Source organism: Acanthochromis polyacanthus, chromosome 14, assembly GCF_021347895.1.
Source record: "Acanthochromis polyacanthus isolate Apoly-LR-REF ecotype Palm Island chromosome 14, KAUST_Apoly_ChrSc, whole genome shotgun sequence".
NCBI lineage: Eukaryota > Metazoa > Chordata > Actinopteri > Pomacentridae > Acanthochromis > Acanthochromis polyacanthus.
Window position 1 is genome coordinate 1,567,355 of NC_067126.1, and position 16,483 is coordinate 1,583,837.

At 41.2% G+C, this 16,483-nt stretch overlaps 1 protein-coding gene across 1 annotated transcript in view; it reads left to right on the forward strand.

Annotated features, from left to right (window-relative positions):
• The window catches only part of ttn.1 (titin, tandem duplicate 1), a 198,695-nt gene that overhangs the window by 71,281 nt on the left and 110,931 nt on the right, over positions 1-16,483 (forward strand). Inside the window, exons 74-88 of the mRNA XM_051959381.1 lie at positions 89-487; positions 671-949; positions 3,268-3,537; positions 3,620-3,759; positions 8,402-8,528; positions 8,682-8,948; positions 9,025-9,291; positions 10,691-10,954; positions 11,281-11,420; positions 12,254-12,380; positions 13,304-13,570; positions 14,338-14,604; positions 14,719-14,985; positions 15,656-15,795; positions 15,875-16,001. Coding sequence (XP_051815341.1) covers positions 89-487; positions 671-949; positions 3,268-3,537; positions 3,620-3,759; positions 8,402-8,528; positions 8,682-8,948; positions 9,025-9,291; positions 10,691-10,954; positions 11,281-11,420; positions 12,254-12,380; positions 13,304-13,570; positions 14,338-14,604; positions 14,719-14,985; positions 15,656-15,795; positions 15,875-16,001 — 3,348 coding nt within the window. The remainder of the gene's footprint in view (positions 1-88; positions 488-670; positions 950-3,267; positions 3,538-3,619; positions 3,760-8,401; positions 8,529-8,681; positions 8,949-9,024; positions 9,292-10,690; positions 10,955-11,280; positions 11,421-12,253; positions 12,381-13,303; positions 13,571-14,337; positions 14,605-14,718; positions 14,986-15,655; positions 15,796-15,874; positions 16,002-16,483) is intronic.

Here is a 16,483-nt window from a genome sequence, read left to right on the forward strand (position 1 = left end):
ATGAGACTGATCTGATCCTAGAACTAACCTCCTAAAGGCCCCCGCTGTCTGATGCTAACTGGCTGAGTGTTTCTATCTGGTGTTGCAGCGAGACAAACGCCATCTCCAGGTGACGGCGGCAGGGGGCGGGGCCTGAGGCCTGGCGGAAAGGGCCCGTCTCCACCGGAGGAGCCCTTCGGAGGATTCAAGCTCAAAGCCGTCCCTCTGAAGTTCATCAAGAAGCTCCAGGACATCGTGCTGACGGAGGCCGAGTCCATCGGCTCATCTGCCGTGTTCGAATGTGAGGTGTCGCCCTCCACCGCCATCACTTCCTGGATGAAAGATGGCAGCAACCTGAGGGAAGGCCCCAAACACAAGTTCACCTCAGATGGAAAAGACCGCAAGTTGAACATTATTGATGTCCAGCTGTCCGACACCGGTGAATACACCTGTGTGGCCAAGAACGCTGGAAAGGAGATAACGTGCACGGCCAAGCTCATCGTTGAAGGTAATCTAACACGAATCAACATTTTAACCAAAGCTTCTGAAAATTTGTGTTGTGAAATGAAAAATCCAGCTTCCTTTAGGTGTCAGAAAGTTCTCAAACTCAGGTACAGTACCGGCACCAGAGTCTGATCTTTAAATGATTCCCTCCACTTACTGGAAACCCTGGGTTGTCTCCTCCACACAGAGCTGCCGGTGAAATGGATCAAGGAGCTGGAACCAGAGACCTCCTGTATGAAGGGTCAGCCCATGTACCTGACCTGTGAGCTCAACAAAGAGAGAGATGTGGTCTGGAAGCGGAACGGCGCCGTCCTCAAGAAAAAGGCCGGAAAAGTGGCCATTAATGTCATCGGCATGCAGCATGCTGTGACCATCCAGAACTCCACCGACGAGGACGCCGGTGCCTACACCTGTGAGGTGGACGGACAGGAGGACGTGAAGACAACCACCAACGTTAAAGTGATCGGTAAGCATCCTTAAACCCTCTGATTCGTAGAATAGAAACCATCTTAAACTCTGATACATAGAATAGAAACCACCTTAAACTCTGATACATAGAATAGAAACCACCTTAAACTCTGATACATAGAATAGAAACCACCTTAAACTCTGATACATAGAATAGAAACCACCTTAAACTCTGATACATAGAATAGAAACCACCTTAAACTCTGATACATAGAATAGAAACCACCTTAAACTCTGATACATAGAATAGAAACCACCTTAAACCCTGATACATAGAATAGAAACCACCTTAAACTCTGATACATAGAATAGAAACCACCTTAAACTCTGATACATAGAATAGAAACCACCTTAAACTCTGATACATAGAATAGAAACCACCTTAAACCCTGATACATAGAATAGAAACCACCTTAAACTCTGATACATAGAATAGAAACCACCTTAAACTCTGATACATAGAATAGAAACCACCTTAAACTCTGATACATAGAATAGAAACCACCTTAAACTCTGATACATAGAATAGAAACCACCTTAAACCCTGATACATAGAATAGAAACCACCTTAAACTCTGATACATAGAATAGAAACCACCTTAAACCCTGATACATAGAATAGAAACCACCTTAAACTCTGATACATAGAATAGAAACCACCTTAAACTCTGATACATAGAATAGAAACCACCTTAAACTCTGATACATAGAATAGAAACCACCTTAAACTCTGATACATAGAATAGAAACCACCTTAAACTCTGATACATAGAATAGAAACCACCTTAAACTCTGATACATAGAATAGAAACCACCTTAAACCCTGATACATAGAATAGAAACCACCTTAAACTCTGATACATAGAATAGAAACCACCTTAAACTCTGATACATAGAATAGAAACCACCTTAAACCCTGATACATAGAATAGAAACCACCTTAAACCCTGATACATAGAATAGAAACCACCTTAAACTCTGATACATAGAATAGAAACCACCTTAAACCCTGATACATAGAATAGAAACCACCTTAAACTCTGATACATAGAATAGAAACCACCTTAAACTCTGATACATAGAATAGAAACCACCTTAAACTCTGATACATAGAATAGAAACCACCTTAAACTCTGATACATAGAATAGAAACCACCTTAAACTCTGATACATAGAATAGAAACCACCTTAAACCCTGATACATAGAATAGAAACCACCTTAAACTCTGATACATAGAATAGAAACCACCTTAAACCCTGATACATAGAATAGAAACCACCTTAAACCCTGATACATAGAATAGAAACCACCTTAAACCATCTCGTTGGATCTCTTCTGGTGGTTCTTGGTGTGAAGACACTCAGGTCAAAGATCTAACAGCTCAGTGTCTCTGTGTACCAGTCGGGTGAATTTGAGGAGAGCTTTTAGATGTGTTTGCAATAAGTGGTATGGAGTAAGTAAACTGAGCTGTCGAGTCAGGAGGTGGCGCTGTAGGCTGCATTAGCTGCTATAAACAGAGTAGAAGATGGAAACTTAACACCTTTAACAGCTGCTGACAAACCTTAAGGAAGAACAAACAAACCAACTTTGTCCATCTGCAGAGAAACTTGCAGATCTTCAGGAATAGTTGTTGGTCAGGTTGGAAAGTTGTCTAAAAACAAGAAGAAGTTGAAGAGAATAGCTTTTGGATGATCCCTTTACAGAAGATGTCTTCTGCTAATTTTCCATCCATCAGAGTTTTATTCTACATGCGCCTGTGTATGAATGTGTGATTTATGAATAATGTCTTTGATTTAGTCCCTCACACAACATTACTGATATTACCACAGCTCTGAGCTCATGGGAAGAACTGGGACACCGAGTCTCAGACACAAACTCAGAGTCCTCCATCCTGAGAGTTTGAATAACAGGAGGAGACTTTAACAGTATGGAGACTGAAGGCTGAACTATCCAAAGACAGGAAAGCTTACAGCATACAGTTCAAGATGCAAATGGATGATTCCTTAAATGGACAAATTATCTTCTGGGTCCTTTATCTGAAAAAAGATCAGATAAAGGAAAAAAAAAGGGAAACAGTTTGAGAGTGCAAAAAAAAATCTATTCTGGTGACCAAGCCAAGGCCTCCTTGTTCTTCAGTTATAAAAAAGAAAAAGTGAAAGCTCCATCTTCTATAAATTAAGTGCTGTAAAAGAAGGCGCTAAAATCAAAAACCATCAATACTGTACATAACTATCCTTTTCTGCTACCACAGCCTAGCGTCAGCTCTGAAGGTCCCTCAGAGTCCACCCTTTTTGACATCATGTCTTCCTCCTCAGAAATCATCAAAGACTGGCTGGTGAAGCCTCTGAGGGACCAGCATGTGAAACCAAAGGCTAAGGCCTCCTTCAAGTGTGAGCTGTTCAAAGACACTCCCAACTGGAAGTGGTTCAAAGGAGAGAATGAGCTCACGCCCTCTGACAAGGTGGAGATCAACAAGGACGGGAAGGACATGACGCTCACCATCAACAACTGCCAGCCGGACGACGTGTCCGACTACACCATCGAGGTGGAGGACCGCAGATACACCGCCAAGCTGACGCTGGGAGGTCGGTTCACACCAGGCCACGTCTGGAGGTCCGGCTGTGTTCAGAAACGGTTTCTAACTTTAATGTTTGCCTTTGTTCTCAGAGCGTGAGGCCGAGATCCTGAAGCCGCTCTCCAGTGTGGAGGTGGTGGAGAAGGAGGAGGCCAGGTTTGACACTGAGATATCTGAAGAGGACGTAGCCGGGGAATGGAAGCTGAGAGGACAGGTGCTGACGAGGTCTCCGGTAAGAGATTCTACCTCTACAGCAAACTGGACTGGTGCTTCTGCTCTCAGCCAACCAACGCTATTATTTCTGATGTAGAAGTGTGTGTGTGTGTGTGTGTGTATGTGTGTGTGTTGATAGGGAGTATGATGGGGGCAGGAGTTGGGAGGGATGTGGGCATTGTCTTTTTAATGTTTGTTTTTAACTTGTTAAGCACTTTGTGCTACTTTATGTATGAAAAGTGCTATAGAAATAAACTCTGATTGATTGATTGACTGATTAATTGACTGATTTGGTCTGAAGGGAAAACTGAACTACACACGTGGACAAAATTGTTGGTACCCCTCAGTTAAAGAAGGAAAAACCCACAATTCTCACTGAAATCACTTGAAACTCACAAAAGTAACAATAAATAAAAATTTATTGAAAATTAAATAATCAAAAACAGCCATTATTTTTGAATTGTTGATTAACATAATTATTTTAAAAAACAAACTAATGAAACAGGCCTGGACAAAAATGATGGTACCTCTATAAAAGATTGAAAACTATTTGACCAGAGTGACATGATTAACTCAGGTGTGTCATTTAATTGACATCACAGGTGTTTCCAAACTCATAATCAGTCAGTCTGCCTATTTAAAGGGAGACAAGTAGTCACCCTGCTGTTTGGTGAAAAGGTGTGTACCACACTGAACATGGACAACAGAAAGCGAAGGAGAGAATTGTCCCAGGACATCCGAAAAAAAATGATAGACAAACATCTTAAAGGTAAAGGCTATAAGACCATCTCTAAACAGCTTGAAGTTCCTGTGACAACAGTGGCTCATATTATTCAGAAGTTCAAGACCCACGGGACAGTAGCCAACCTCCCTGGACGTGGCCGCAAGAGGAAAATTGATGACAAATTGAAGAGACGGATCGTTGGAATTGTATCCAAAGAGCCCAGAGCGACCTCCAAAGAAATTAAAGGTGAACTCCAAGGCCAAGGTACATCAGTGTCAGATCGCACCATTCGTCGTTGTTTGAGCCAAAGTGGACTTCATGGGAGACGACCAAGGAGGACACCACTGCTGAAAAAAACTCATAAAAAAGCCAGACTGGAATTTGCAAAAATGCATGTTGACAAGCCACAAAGCTTCTGGGAGAATGTCCTTTGGACAGATGAGACCAAACTGGAGCTTTTTGGTAAGGCACATCAACTCTATGTTCATAGACTCAAAAACCAAGCATACGAAGAAAAGAACACTGTCCCTACGGTGAAACATGGAGGAGGCTCAGTAATGTTTTGGGGCTGCTTTGCTGCATCTGGCACAGGGTGTCTTGAAAGTGTGCAAGGTACGATGAAATCTGAAGACTATCAAGGCATTCTGGAGAGAAATGTGCTGCCTAGTGTCAGAAAGCTTGGTCTCAGTCGCAGGTCATGGGTCTTCCAACAGGACAACCATCCAAAACACACAGCCAAAAACACCCAAGAATGGCTGAGAGAAAAGCGTTGGACTATTCTAAAGTGGCCTTCTATGAGCCCAGATCTGAATCCCATTGAACATATGTGGAAGGAGCTGAAACATGCCATTTGGAGAAGACACCCATCAAACCTGAGACAACTGGAGCTGTTTGCTCATGAGGAGTGGGCCAAAATACCTGTTGACAGCTGCAGAACGCTCATTGACAAATACAGAAATCGTTTAATTGCAGTGATTGCCTCAAAAGGTTGTGCAACAAAATATTAAGTTATGGGTACCATCATTTTTGTCCAGCCCTATTTCATTAGTTTGTTTTTTTAAATAATTATGTTAATCAACAATTCAAAAGTGATGGCTGATTTTGATTATTTAATTTTCAATAAATTTTTATTTATTGTTACTTTTGTGAGTTTCAAGTGATTTCAGTGAGAATTGTGGGTTTTTCCTTCTTTAACTGAGGGGTACCAACAATTTTGTCCACGTGTGTAATTACTTGAAAATGATCCAGTTTCTGAGTCAATAGTTGTCTAAATTTATTGAAAAAAAATGGCTCTGAATGGAAACCAGATTCAGTGTATAGATGAAGACACCTGGATGGATGTAAAACTGATCAGTTTTACATCCATCCATGTGAGAACCAAAATGACATTAAAATTGTCCAAAAAGGCTCAAAAAATGTCCATAGTTACAGAAAATTAGTTCAGAAGGACATGAAATTTGTCCTAAATGACTCAAAAATTATCCCAATGACATAAAAAGGATCCAAAATGACAAGAAAAGATTCAAGCTTTTTGAAAATGACTCTGACTCACAAATTGTCCATAATTAGAGAAAATTAGTTCAGAATGACATTAAAATAGTCTAAAATGATTAAAAAACGATCCATAATTCCAGAGAATTGATCCAGAATAACATGACATTTGTCCTAAATGACAAAAAATAATCCCAAAGACACCAACGTTGTCTAAAATGATAAGACACGATCCAAGCTGACATCAGTGTTGTTTTCGTTAACGATGGCGAAATTATTTCGTTGACGCCCCTTTTTTTCATGACGAAAACGAAACGATGACGAAATAAACGTGGCTCTCTGATGACCAAAACATGATGAGACGTGTGCTAGTTTTCGTTCAAGAGATGAGACTGGACGAAAACGTTAATGGATGGTTTCGATCAACTGGTGATATTCAGTGAGCGAGGCTGTTAACACGGCAATGCATAGCATAGGTGACTGTACCGATGCCTGTTCAAAACACACAGACGTCAATAAACTGTTCCGAAATGTTCTTGTTGTCAGCTTTAACATTGTCGTTATTGCTCTGTTGGGACTCACGGCTATTCAGTCTACCAGTAAAATACTCGGTTTAATGAGGACCTCCACCTAACGGAGTGGAAATATCGCTTCACTGCGGCAGAGTGTGACGATCAGATTAACTGGTGACAGTCTGTGTCCTCAGTCCGACAAAAACACCAAGAGAAGTTCTAATACCGTTTTCAAAGCTTACTGCGATAAACCAGTTGGACCTGAGTTGTTGTACTTTTAAACAGATTTTAAGTAAAACAATGACATCATATAAACCATCTGACCACATTCTAACCAGAGATTTCACATCCCAGCCTTCAGAACGTCGATGTGCTTCATCTAATTGTTCCCCCGTTATTCAGGATTTATTTATTTTACTGGGGCATTGCAAGTTAATCAACATTGTATTCTATGGAATCAATGCATTGTAAATTAAATGCACTAACTTTACAGAACACAGAATTAAAGGTATTTTTTTTATATTTCTAACGATGTAGAACAATAATAGAGACGAGGATATTTATTCTACAAAACCTTAACCTTAACATACTACTCTAAACTGACAAAAAATAAACCCGCAAGTCCTGAAGAGGGAATATCTTTGTTGGCATTTTTGTAGTAATGAACATTGATTCCACTGTCATTTTGTCAGTGAGGTTAATAATACGTAATTTGTTAAAAGGCTAATACGTCTAGACTAAAACTAGACTAAAACCTTTTGAGTTTTCGATGACTAAAACTGGACTAAAACTATCACTTATAGAAATGACTAAATTGTGACTAAATAGAATAAGGATTTCGTCCAAAAGACTAAAACTAAGACTAAATCTAAATTGGCTGCCAAAAACAACACTGGCTGACATAAAACATGTTGAAAATGACCAGAAAATTGTCCAGAATGATTCAGAATTCTCCCAAAATGACTCAAAAATGATCCAAACTGACTGAAGATTTGCAGAACGACACAAAATTAGAACACAATGCTTCAAAAATGATTGAAATGACTCAAAATTTGTGCAATATTGCAGAGAAATTGTTGAAAATGAAATGAAGATTGCTTGAAAACGATCCAGTTTCTGGTGGGGTAGTAAACTCAACAGATGAGAAGTCTGTAGATCCTCATTCATCCGGTCCTGGTAGGTAGAAACCAGATGGACTTCTCTGGTAGGTTCTAGGTTCTCATCTTGGATGAGAGGTGGAAGGTCTTCTAGAATCTACCAGAGGAGCTCCTACTGAAGCTCCTATGAAGAACAAATGATAAGATGACAGACGATGACAGCACCGTCCACCAAGGAGGATTCTGATTGGTTGTGTTAAACTTACATCATTCATCACCAACGGACCGACAGACGTTCACCGATTGTCACTGAGGAAATAAATGAATTACATGTAGATAAACTCACCTGTAATTATGGGTCATTCTGGCTAATTTTGGACAATTTTCATCAAGTTTTATGTCAGTTTGGATCTTTTCTCGTCATTTTGGATCATCTTTGTGTCTTTGGGATCACTTTTGAATCATCTAGGACAAATTTCATGTCATTCTGAACTAATTTTCTCTAATTATAGACAATTTTTGAGTCATTCTGAACCATTTTTATTGTAATTATGGATCATTTTTGACTCCTTTTGGACAATTTTCGTGTCAGTTTCAACAAATTTCATGTCGTTCTGAATTAATTTTCTGTAATTATGCATCATTTTGAGTTATGTTGAACATTAAACTCCCCTGATTTCTGGTAAATCTGACACCAGAACTCCATATTTGACTCTATTCAATCAGATTTTTGTCCAAAAAGACTCAACATTTGTGCATAATGATAACACATGTTAATAAATCTGCACTAAACGTCCAGTTGGGATGCCATCACACTCAGATGTTTTCGTTCTGCAGAGCTGCGACATTAAATCTGAGGGCAGGAAGCGTTTCCTCTCGCTGAAGAACGTTCAGCTAGACCAGGCCGGAGAGGTTTCCTACCAGGCTCTGAACGCCGTCACCAGCGCCATGCTCACCGTCAAAGGTACCCGAACACAAACACACCGTTTATCTGTCTGTCTGTCGCTGCTTCAGCCGGTCTTTAAAAGCTGAGGTGTCGCTCAGCCAACAGGTAAGAAAGGCGGCAGCTGTGTTGTTGCTTCTTGTGAATAACTGCCAAACTATTCGCACCTCCCAGAAATCGAAATGGGCTTTGTTGACCATCTGAAGGACGTTTCTGTGCCTGAAAAGAAACAGGCTAAGTTTGAGTGCACCATCACCAAGGATGTGCCAAAGGTGATGTGGTTCAGGGGGGCGGAGATCGTCACCCCGAGCCCCAAATACGAAATAATTGATGACGGAAAGAAACACATGCTGATTGTAAACAGCTGTGAGTTTGACGATGAGGCTCAGTACTCGATCGAAGTGTTGGGCCAGAAATCCTCGGCTCGGCTGCTGGTGGAAGGTAAGTAGGACAGAACAGCGCTTCACGTTTCCTGTGTGCTCATTCCAACCCTGTGTGCACTGACGATGTATTCCAGGCATGAGGCTCACGTTTGTGCAGCAGCTTCAGGACCGAACGGTGAAAGAAGGTAACACGGTACGATTCGATCTTGAGCTGAGTCACGAGAACGTACCGGTGGTTTGGTACCGGAACGAAATGAAGCTCCACGTGAGCCGAACGGTGCTCACATACGTGGAAGGAAAGAAACACAGTCTAGAAATGAGGACGTTGAAGCTAGACGATACCTGCCAGATTAAGGCAGAGGCCAAAGGGATTTACTCCACGGCCAAACTGACGGTCATAGGTAACTCTTCTTCTGATGTCTTCTGTCTGTATCCGTGAGTGGATGTCTTCACAACATGCTTCTGAGACTGATTAGAGTAAAAAAGTTAAAATCCTGGTATTTAAAGTGGTGCTGCATGAGTCATTCCATGTAAAATCAGTCAGAGCCCCTCAAAGATGATTATAGAGAAAACTAGAAAAGCACTCGGAGAGCGCAGACCTCCGCCAGGCCATCTGTTTGTCTGTTTGTCTGTTAACAGCATGACTAATTGAGAGATGGCCGCCAGGCCATCTCTCAATTGTCCTTCGACCTTCAAAAAAATCCTGGATCCAGACGGTGATCCGGATCACCTCCAAAATCTAATCAATTGTTACTTTTGCTCTTCCGGACATCCTGTAAAAATTTGGTGAAAATCCGTCCATAACTTTTTGAGTTATGCTGTTAACAGACAAGCAGACAAACAGACAAACTCCGGTGATTACATTACCTCCTGGCGGAGGTAATGAACAAAACCAGGTCCAGTGTTCAGACAGAGAGACCTGGATGGATGTAAATCTGATCTGATGTCAGGTTGACATCCATCAAGGTGAGAACAAGAATGACATTAAAAGTGTCCAAAATCACAGAAAATTAGTTCAGAATGACATGAAATTTGTCCAGAATGACTCAAAAATTGACCAAAATGTCTCAAAAATTTGCTCAAATGTCTTGAAAAATGACCAAAAATGAAAGAAATTACCAAAATTACTAAAAATTGACCAAAATGACAAACGATGTCCAAAATTACACTAAAGTGTCTCAAAATTATTAAATTTACACAAAAAATGACAAGAAACCTTCCAAAATGACCCAGTGGTTCCCCAAATTATTTAAAAAAAATGCTCAAAAGGACCTGACATTTTGTCTATAATGACTTGAAAATTGTACAAAATTAGTTCAGAATGGCATGAAATGTGTCTTAAATTACTTTGAAATTATCCCAAAGACACAAACGTGATGAATCTGGACCCACCTCTGTGGACTTGAAGGACCTGGAATGGTCTGAGACTAAACTTAAAGACTGGAAACAAGAAAGGAGAACGTCCCCTGAAGAAAGGGGACAACTGGAGAAAGTTCGAGAGCAGACCTACCAACAAATGTCCAGTTGTCGGTAGGTCTACTGTAGAACTTTCTCCAGTTGTCGGTAGGTCTACTATAGAACTTTCTACAGGGGACGTTCTCCTCAATGGACTTCAAGGACCGGGAACTCTGGAGATATTCCCAGTCTGAAGGTAGAACTCTGGTCATTAATGAAGTTACTAGAGATGAAGAACCAGATGTTCTGAGGAGAACTAGCTCTGGTTGGTTTAATGTGGAATGACCCATCTGGGCTGTGAACAACCCGTTTCCTCTGAAACTAACCGACCGGTTCCTGCTCTAGAGGGCGACGCCATCTTCGTGGTGAAGCTTCAGGACTATACAGCCACAGAGAAAGACGAGGTGACGCTGGACTGCGAGCTGAGCAAAGACGTTCCCGTCGTTTGGTACCACGAGGAGAAGGAGATCACCTCCTCCAAGATGGTGGTGATGAGGTCAGAAGGTCTGCGGAGGTCTCTGGTCCTGAAGAAAGTGGAGCAGAGCGATAAAGGCAAATACGTATGTGATTGTGGAACAGACAAGACGTCGGCCAACATCAACATTGAAGGTAAAAAAATAGTTTTCTTCATTTTTACAAGCTAACCGCTTGGGTCAGATCGGTGGTTTAGGTAGAGCAACTTATTGCTCAGTGATAAATCGAACATAAAAGTTGTCAAAGAACTAAAAGACTGGGGGATGATGTTGTTTTTCTTTAGAAAAAAATGCTTGAAAATATCAAAATAAAAGCAACTTTATATGAAAATGACTTCCCTGAGGACTTCCTGCTCTACTGCCAGCATCAGATTTATTTCATAGTCTTAAATTTCCTGCATTTTCTTCCACAAACTACCAAATGAATCAGAGTTTTCATCCCCTGTCCTGTTTTATTTTCAGCTCGTGACATTAAGGTCGTCCGGCCGATCTACGGTGTGGAGCTGTTCGATGGAGAGACAGCTCGGTTTGAGGTGGAGATCTCTGAGGACGACGTTCACGGACAGTGGAAGCTGAACGGAGAAGTTCTCAGTCCTTCATCTGTGAGTTTGATCGTCACATTTATCCTCAATGTTTTGTCGTCACGACGTCCACAGGAAGAACAAACACAAAATGACAAAAATGAGACACGAAACAGCAGAAACGAGACAGAAAACGAAAAAAACAAGATTGAAAAGGACAAAAACAAGATAAAAAGTTAAACACAAAATGGAAAATGACAAAAACAAGATACAATCGATATAAGCAAGACAGAAAATGACAAAAGCAAGACAGAAAATGACCAATAAAGTAAGAAAACGGCAAAAACAAGACACAAATGACAGAAATGAGACAAAACAATGAAAACAAGGTAGAAAACAACAAAAATAAGACATAAAATGACAGAAACGAAACATAAAATGAAAGAAACGTCATCTACAGGTTCTGCTAACGTGTTGTGGGACATGTTACATGAATAATAATTACTTAAAATATTATGTTGATTAAAAAAATTTTCCACAATTACAAGAGACATGAATGAAAAAATAAAAGCAAAAAAGGAGATTTAAATTAATAAATTAATTAAAATTAATAAGTTTTATTAGAGATTCAATTTGGTCATCGGGGGGTGGACAGGAGAAAAATGGTATTTTAGGGGAACTCCTGACTTATTTGGTATTTTAATAATATTTCAAACATTCTTTTCTCCTAGTTTTTATAGATTTGGTCTCAGGACAAGAACATTTACAGAACTACTGTAGGTTTTAGTATTTTACACGTGGATTATGGGATGTAGAATGTCCTCCAGGAATGATCCTCATGTTAACTTACTGTTAGAAATCAGAACAGACACTGACCTGGTATGTCATCGTTCATCGTTTTGTTCCTCCTGCAGGACGTGGACATCATCGAGGAGGGAGGAAAACACACTCTGATCCTCTACAACTGCAGGGTGGCGATGACTGGCGAGGTTTCGTACGCCGCCGCCAACGCCAAGTGTTCTGCCAACCTGAAGGTCAAAGGTAAACCAGAGACACCTTTAAAGAGCTTCTATCAGGAACAGCAGCTAAACATCAGGGTTCCTTCTGAGATAGACCAGCTGGGAATCACCTAACAGCTGAATTAAACCTCAGTCTGGTCAACCTGATGATGAGTTTAAAGCAGATGTTTCAAGGCTTTTAACCAAACAGAGTTATCGATTAATCATCAGTTAATTATTATCAAGAATGAAGCTGTACACAGCTTTCTATATGATGACAGGTTTAAGCATTGCTATGTTGCAATGGACAGCATGACAAAAACAAGACGCAAAATAACAAAAACTAGACACAACACGGGAAAAACAAGACAAAAACAAGATATAAACGAAACATGAAATAACAAAAACGAGACACAACAAGACAAAAACAAGACAAAAATGACAAAAACAAGACAAAAACGAAACGTGAAATGACAAACACTAGACACAAAATGACAAAAACGAGACATGAAATGACAAACAACAGACACAAAATGACAAAAACGAGACATGAAACGACAAAAACATCAGCTCTGGTTGGAGGTCATTAACCTCCACAGAAGTCTCTGTCATGGTGCCCATTGGTAGCTAAACTAATGGTTATTGTTTCATTGGTTTATTGCTGTTAACAGTTTGTGAGCACCATGACAAAGACTTCTGAGGAGGTTAATGACCTCCTGTTCTGGTATTGTCATGTGTAAAAAACATGAAATTCAGTTTTGCTGCTGATACTTAATGGACACGTCAGACTTCAGTATTTCTAAAATCCCGTTTACGGCTGCAGTCTTTTATCTTTAATTTGATTCATCAGGTAAAACTTGGATCTTTGATTTTGTGTCTGAAAAAATCCCGGAAGATTAATGAAAGACTCACTGAATCTCACCAGGCCCTGCAATGATCTCCAATCCTCTTTTTGTTTGTCTTCAGAGCTTCCACTGAACTTCCTGACGCCACTGAGCGACGTCCAGGTGTACGAGAAGGACGAGGCGAGGTTCGAGGTCGAGGTGTCGAGAGCCCCGAAGACGTTCCGCTGGCTGAAAGGTTCTCAGGAGCTGCAGGGCGACGACAAGTACGAGATGGTCCAGGAGGGAAAAGTGTACGCTCTGGTGATCCGATCGGTCGCCTACGACGACGAAGCGAAGTACATGTTTGAGGCCGAGGACAAGAGGACAACGGGCAAACTGGTCATCCAAGGTAAGGCCTTCTGTTTTCACCTGGAGAACCAGTGGGGAGGTCGGTTCTCTGTCTCTTTAAATTATTAAAATCTGGAGTTTTAGTTGGTTCAGTTCATATTAGCTGTTTATCAGACATGTGTGCATTTAAAGCAGGTTTTGGAGGTTTGCATTTGGTGATTAATGTTCCATTATTTCCCCAAAGAAATGGAAATGTACGCTGCAGCGCAAATAGAAGCGATAAAAAACATTTCTGTGCAAACTTGGAGGTCTATATGTCGTCTGTTAGCTACTCATGGTTCCTGTTAGCTCCTATTAGCTAAAGAAAGCTCCCATTTGCTTCATTTAGCTCTTCTGAGCTACTAATCACCTGTGTTTGCTCCTCATGGCTCCTTGTTTCCATTAGCGCCTGTAAGTCTAGTTGATGCCGGGTAGCTCCTATTAGTGTCCTTCAGTTCCAGTTGGCTGTTGTTACCTCTTATTAGCCCCTTTTAGTTCATGTTAGCTCCTGGTGGCTCCAATTATCTCCTATTAGCCACATTAGCTCCAGCTAACTTTTCTGAGCTCCAGGTTTCCTCTGTTAGCTTCAGATACGTCCTCATAGCTTCTGTTAGCGCCTGTTATCCTTTGTTTGCTCCAGTTACCTCCCAGTAGCTAAAGACATCCCCTGATGTAGCTCCTGTTAGCTTGTATTAGCAATAAGAAGAATTAGAGGAAACTAGAAGAAGAATGAACCCCAGCATTCTTTCAGGAACAGCTGCTGAATGTGTGGATGTCTGCTGTCGGTAGGTATTCGCCTGGAGTTTGCCAAACCGATCAAGGATGTGACGGTAAAGGAGCGCGAGACAGCAGAGTTCAGCGTGGAACTTTCCCACGATAACATCCCCGTGGTCTGGTACAAGAATGATGTCCGGCTGCATCCCAGTAAGGTGGTCCACATGTCAGACCAGGGAAAGATCCACACGTTGGCCTTCAAGGAGGTCACCATCGACGACACCTCCATGATCAAAGTGGAGGCCATGGACAAGACGGTGACGGCCATGCTCACCGTCATCGGTCAGTGTCTGGTGGAACAAACGGTTGTAGCTCTGATGTTTGTTAGTTGGTGATGAAAGCAGATTTCTGTGAAGGTCTGACCCTTTTCTCCTGGCTGTTGAACTCTCTCTGCAGAGGGCGACTTGTACTTCACCACCAAGCTGCAGAACTACACGGCGGTGGAGAAGGACGAGGTGAAGCTGGTCTGTGAGCTGAGCAAAGCCGTCGCCGACGTCAAGTGGTTCAAGGACGGGAAGGAGATCACCCCGTCCAAGAACATCGCCATCAGCACCGACGGCAAGAAGCGCATCCTGATGGTGAGGAAGGCGGAGAAGGCCAACATTGGAGCCTACACCTGTGACTGCGGCTCGGACAAAACCACGGCCGACCTGAACATCGAAGGTCCGAACTCTGCTCTGTCTCTTTAGGTTCTAGCAGCAGCTTTAATGAATTCCATGCTTCAGGAATAATCAGACTTTCACTTTTTATTTGTGCATCCATCAGCTGGTTTGGTCGAAAGATCTTCAGTTTACTATGAGAGGAAAGAAACCAGAAAACATTCACTGAAGAAGCTGAAATCAGAGAATCTAGACCGTTTAGTGATCATCAAAATAGTTGGAAATTAATTTAAATTCTGCTATTAAACACTTAAAGGACTCATTTTTAAAAATGATTCTTAGTCAAGGGTTTGGTTAACAAAAATTTGTTCAATACAAGGTTAGTTCAAACAACAGTTAAATGAAAAGTACACTGGGTTCTGTTAGTTAGTAAGTTAGTTAGCTAGTTAAACTAATAGTAAACTGTAGCGTCTCTCAGCAACCTCATTTCAACCAAATCCAACCAATAACTGAGGATAAAACAACAAAGGAAGTCAGTCCTGTGATCCAGCTGATCCTGCATCTCCATTTACACTGAAGTTTTGTTTAAGCAGAATTCAGACAAAAACCAAACTGAGGTTTAAATTGAATTCTTTTAAGCTTATTTTAAGGTTTGATGCAGCATGATTTTGAGGTGAACTCTGAACTGTTGCAGCTCTTTGTTCTGACTCCGGTTTGTTGTCGTTTTGCTGCAGAACGCGACATCAAGGTTGTGCGTCCGCTCTACAGCGTCGAGGTGACGGAGACGGAAACCGCCAAGTTTGAGACGGAGATTTCAGAGGAGGACGTCCACGGAAACTGGAAACTGAAGGGAGAAGCTCTGCACCAGTCTGCAGTGAGTCTACCGCCTGCCCCCCCCACTTCATTCATCACCAGATTAACTAGAAGGAATTCAACCGAATGTTTTCCTGCAGGATGTGGAGATTAAAGAAGAAGGAACCCGACACATGCTGATCCTCTACAACGTCAGGATGGACATGGCCGGAGGCGTCGACTTCTCAGCAGCCAACGCCAAATCCAACGCTCAGCTCCGAGTCAAAGGTCCAAAGCTTTTCTAAAGAACACAAAACAACCTTTTCTTCTTACTGTTATTTCATTTTCAGGAGTTTTTATTTCCTGCTTAAATCAGACGAACGTTTATTGACAGAAATTCAAAAGTGGTGCAGATGAACTCTAAAAATAAGATTTATTACTTCAGATGTAGTCAGATTACTTCATTTACTGTGGACATATTCTAGTGCTTGTTACACTACTGTTCAAAAGTTTGGGGTCACTAGGAAATGTGCTTGTTGTTGAAAGAAAATCAGAAGACAACATTAAATGAATGATAAATCCAGTGTAGACATAGTTAATGTGGTAAATGACTATTCTATCTGTAAACAGCTGATTTTTAATGGAATATCTCCATAGGGGTACAGAGGAACATTTTCAGCAACCATCACTCCTGTGTTCTAATGCTACATTGTGTTAGCTAATGGTGCTGAAAGGCTCATTGATGATTAGAAAACCCTTGTTCAGTTATG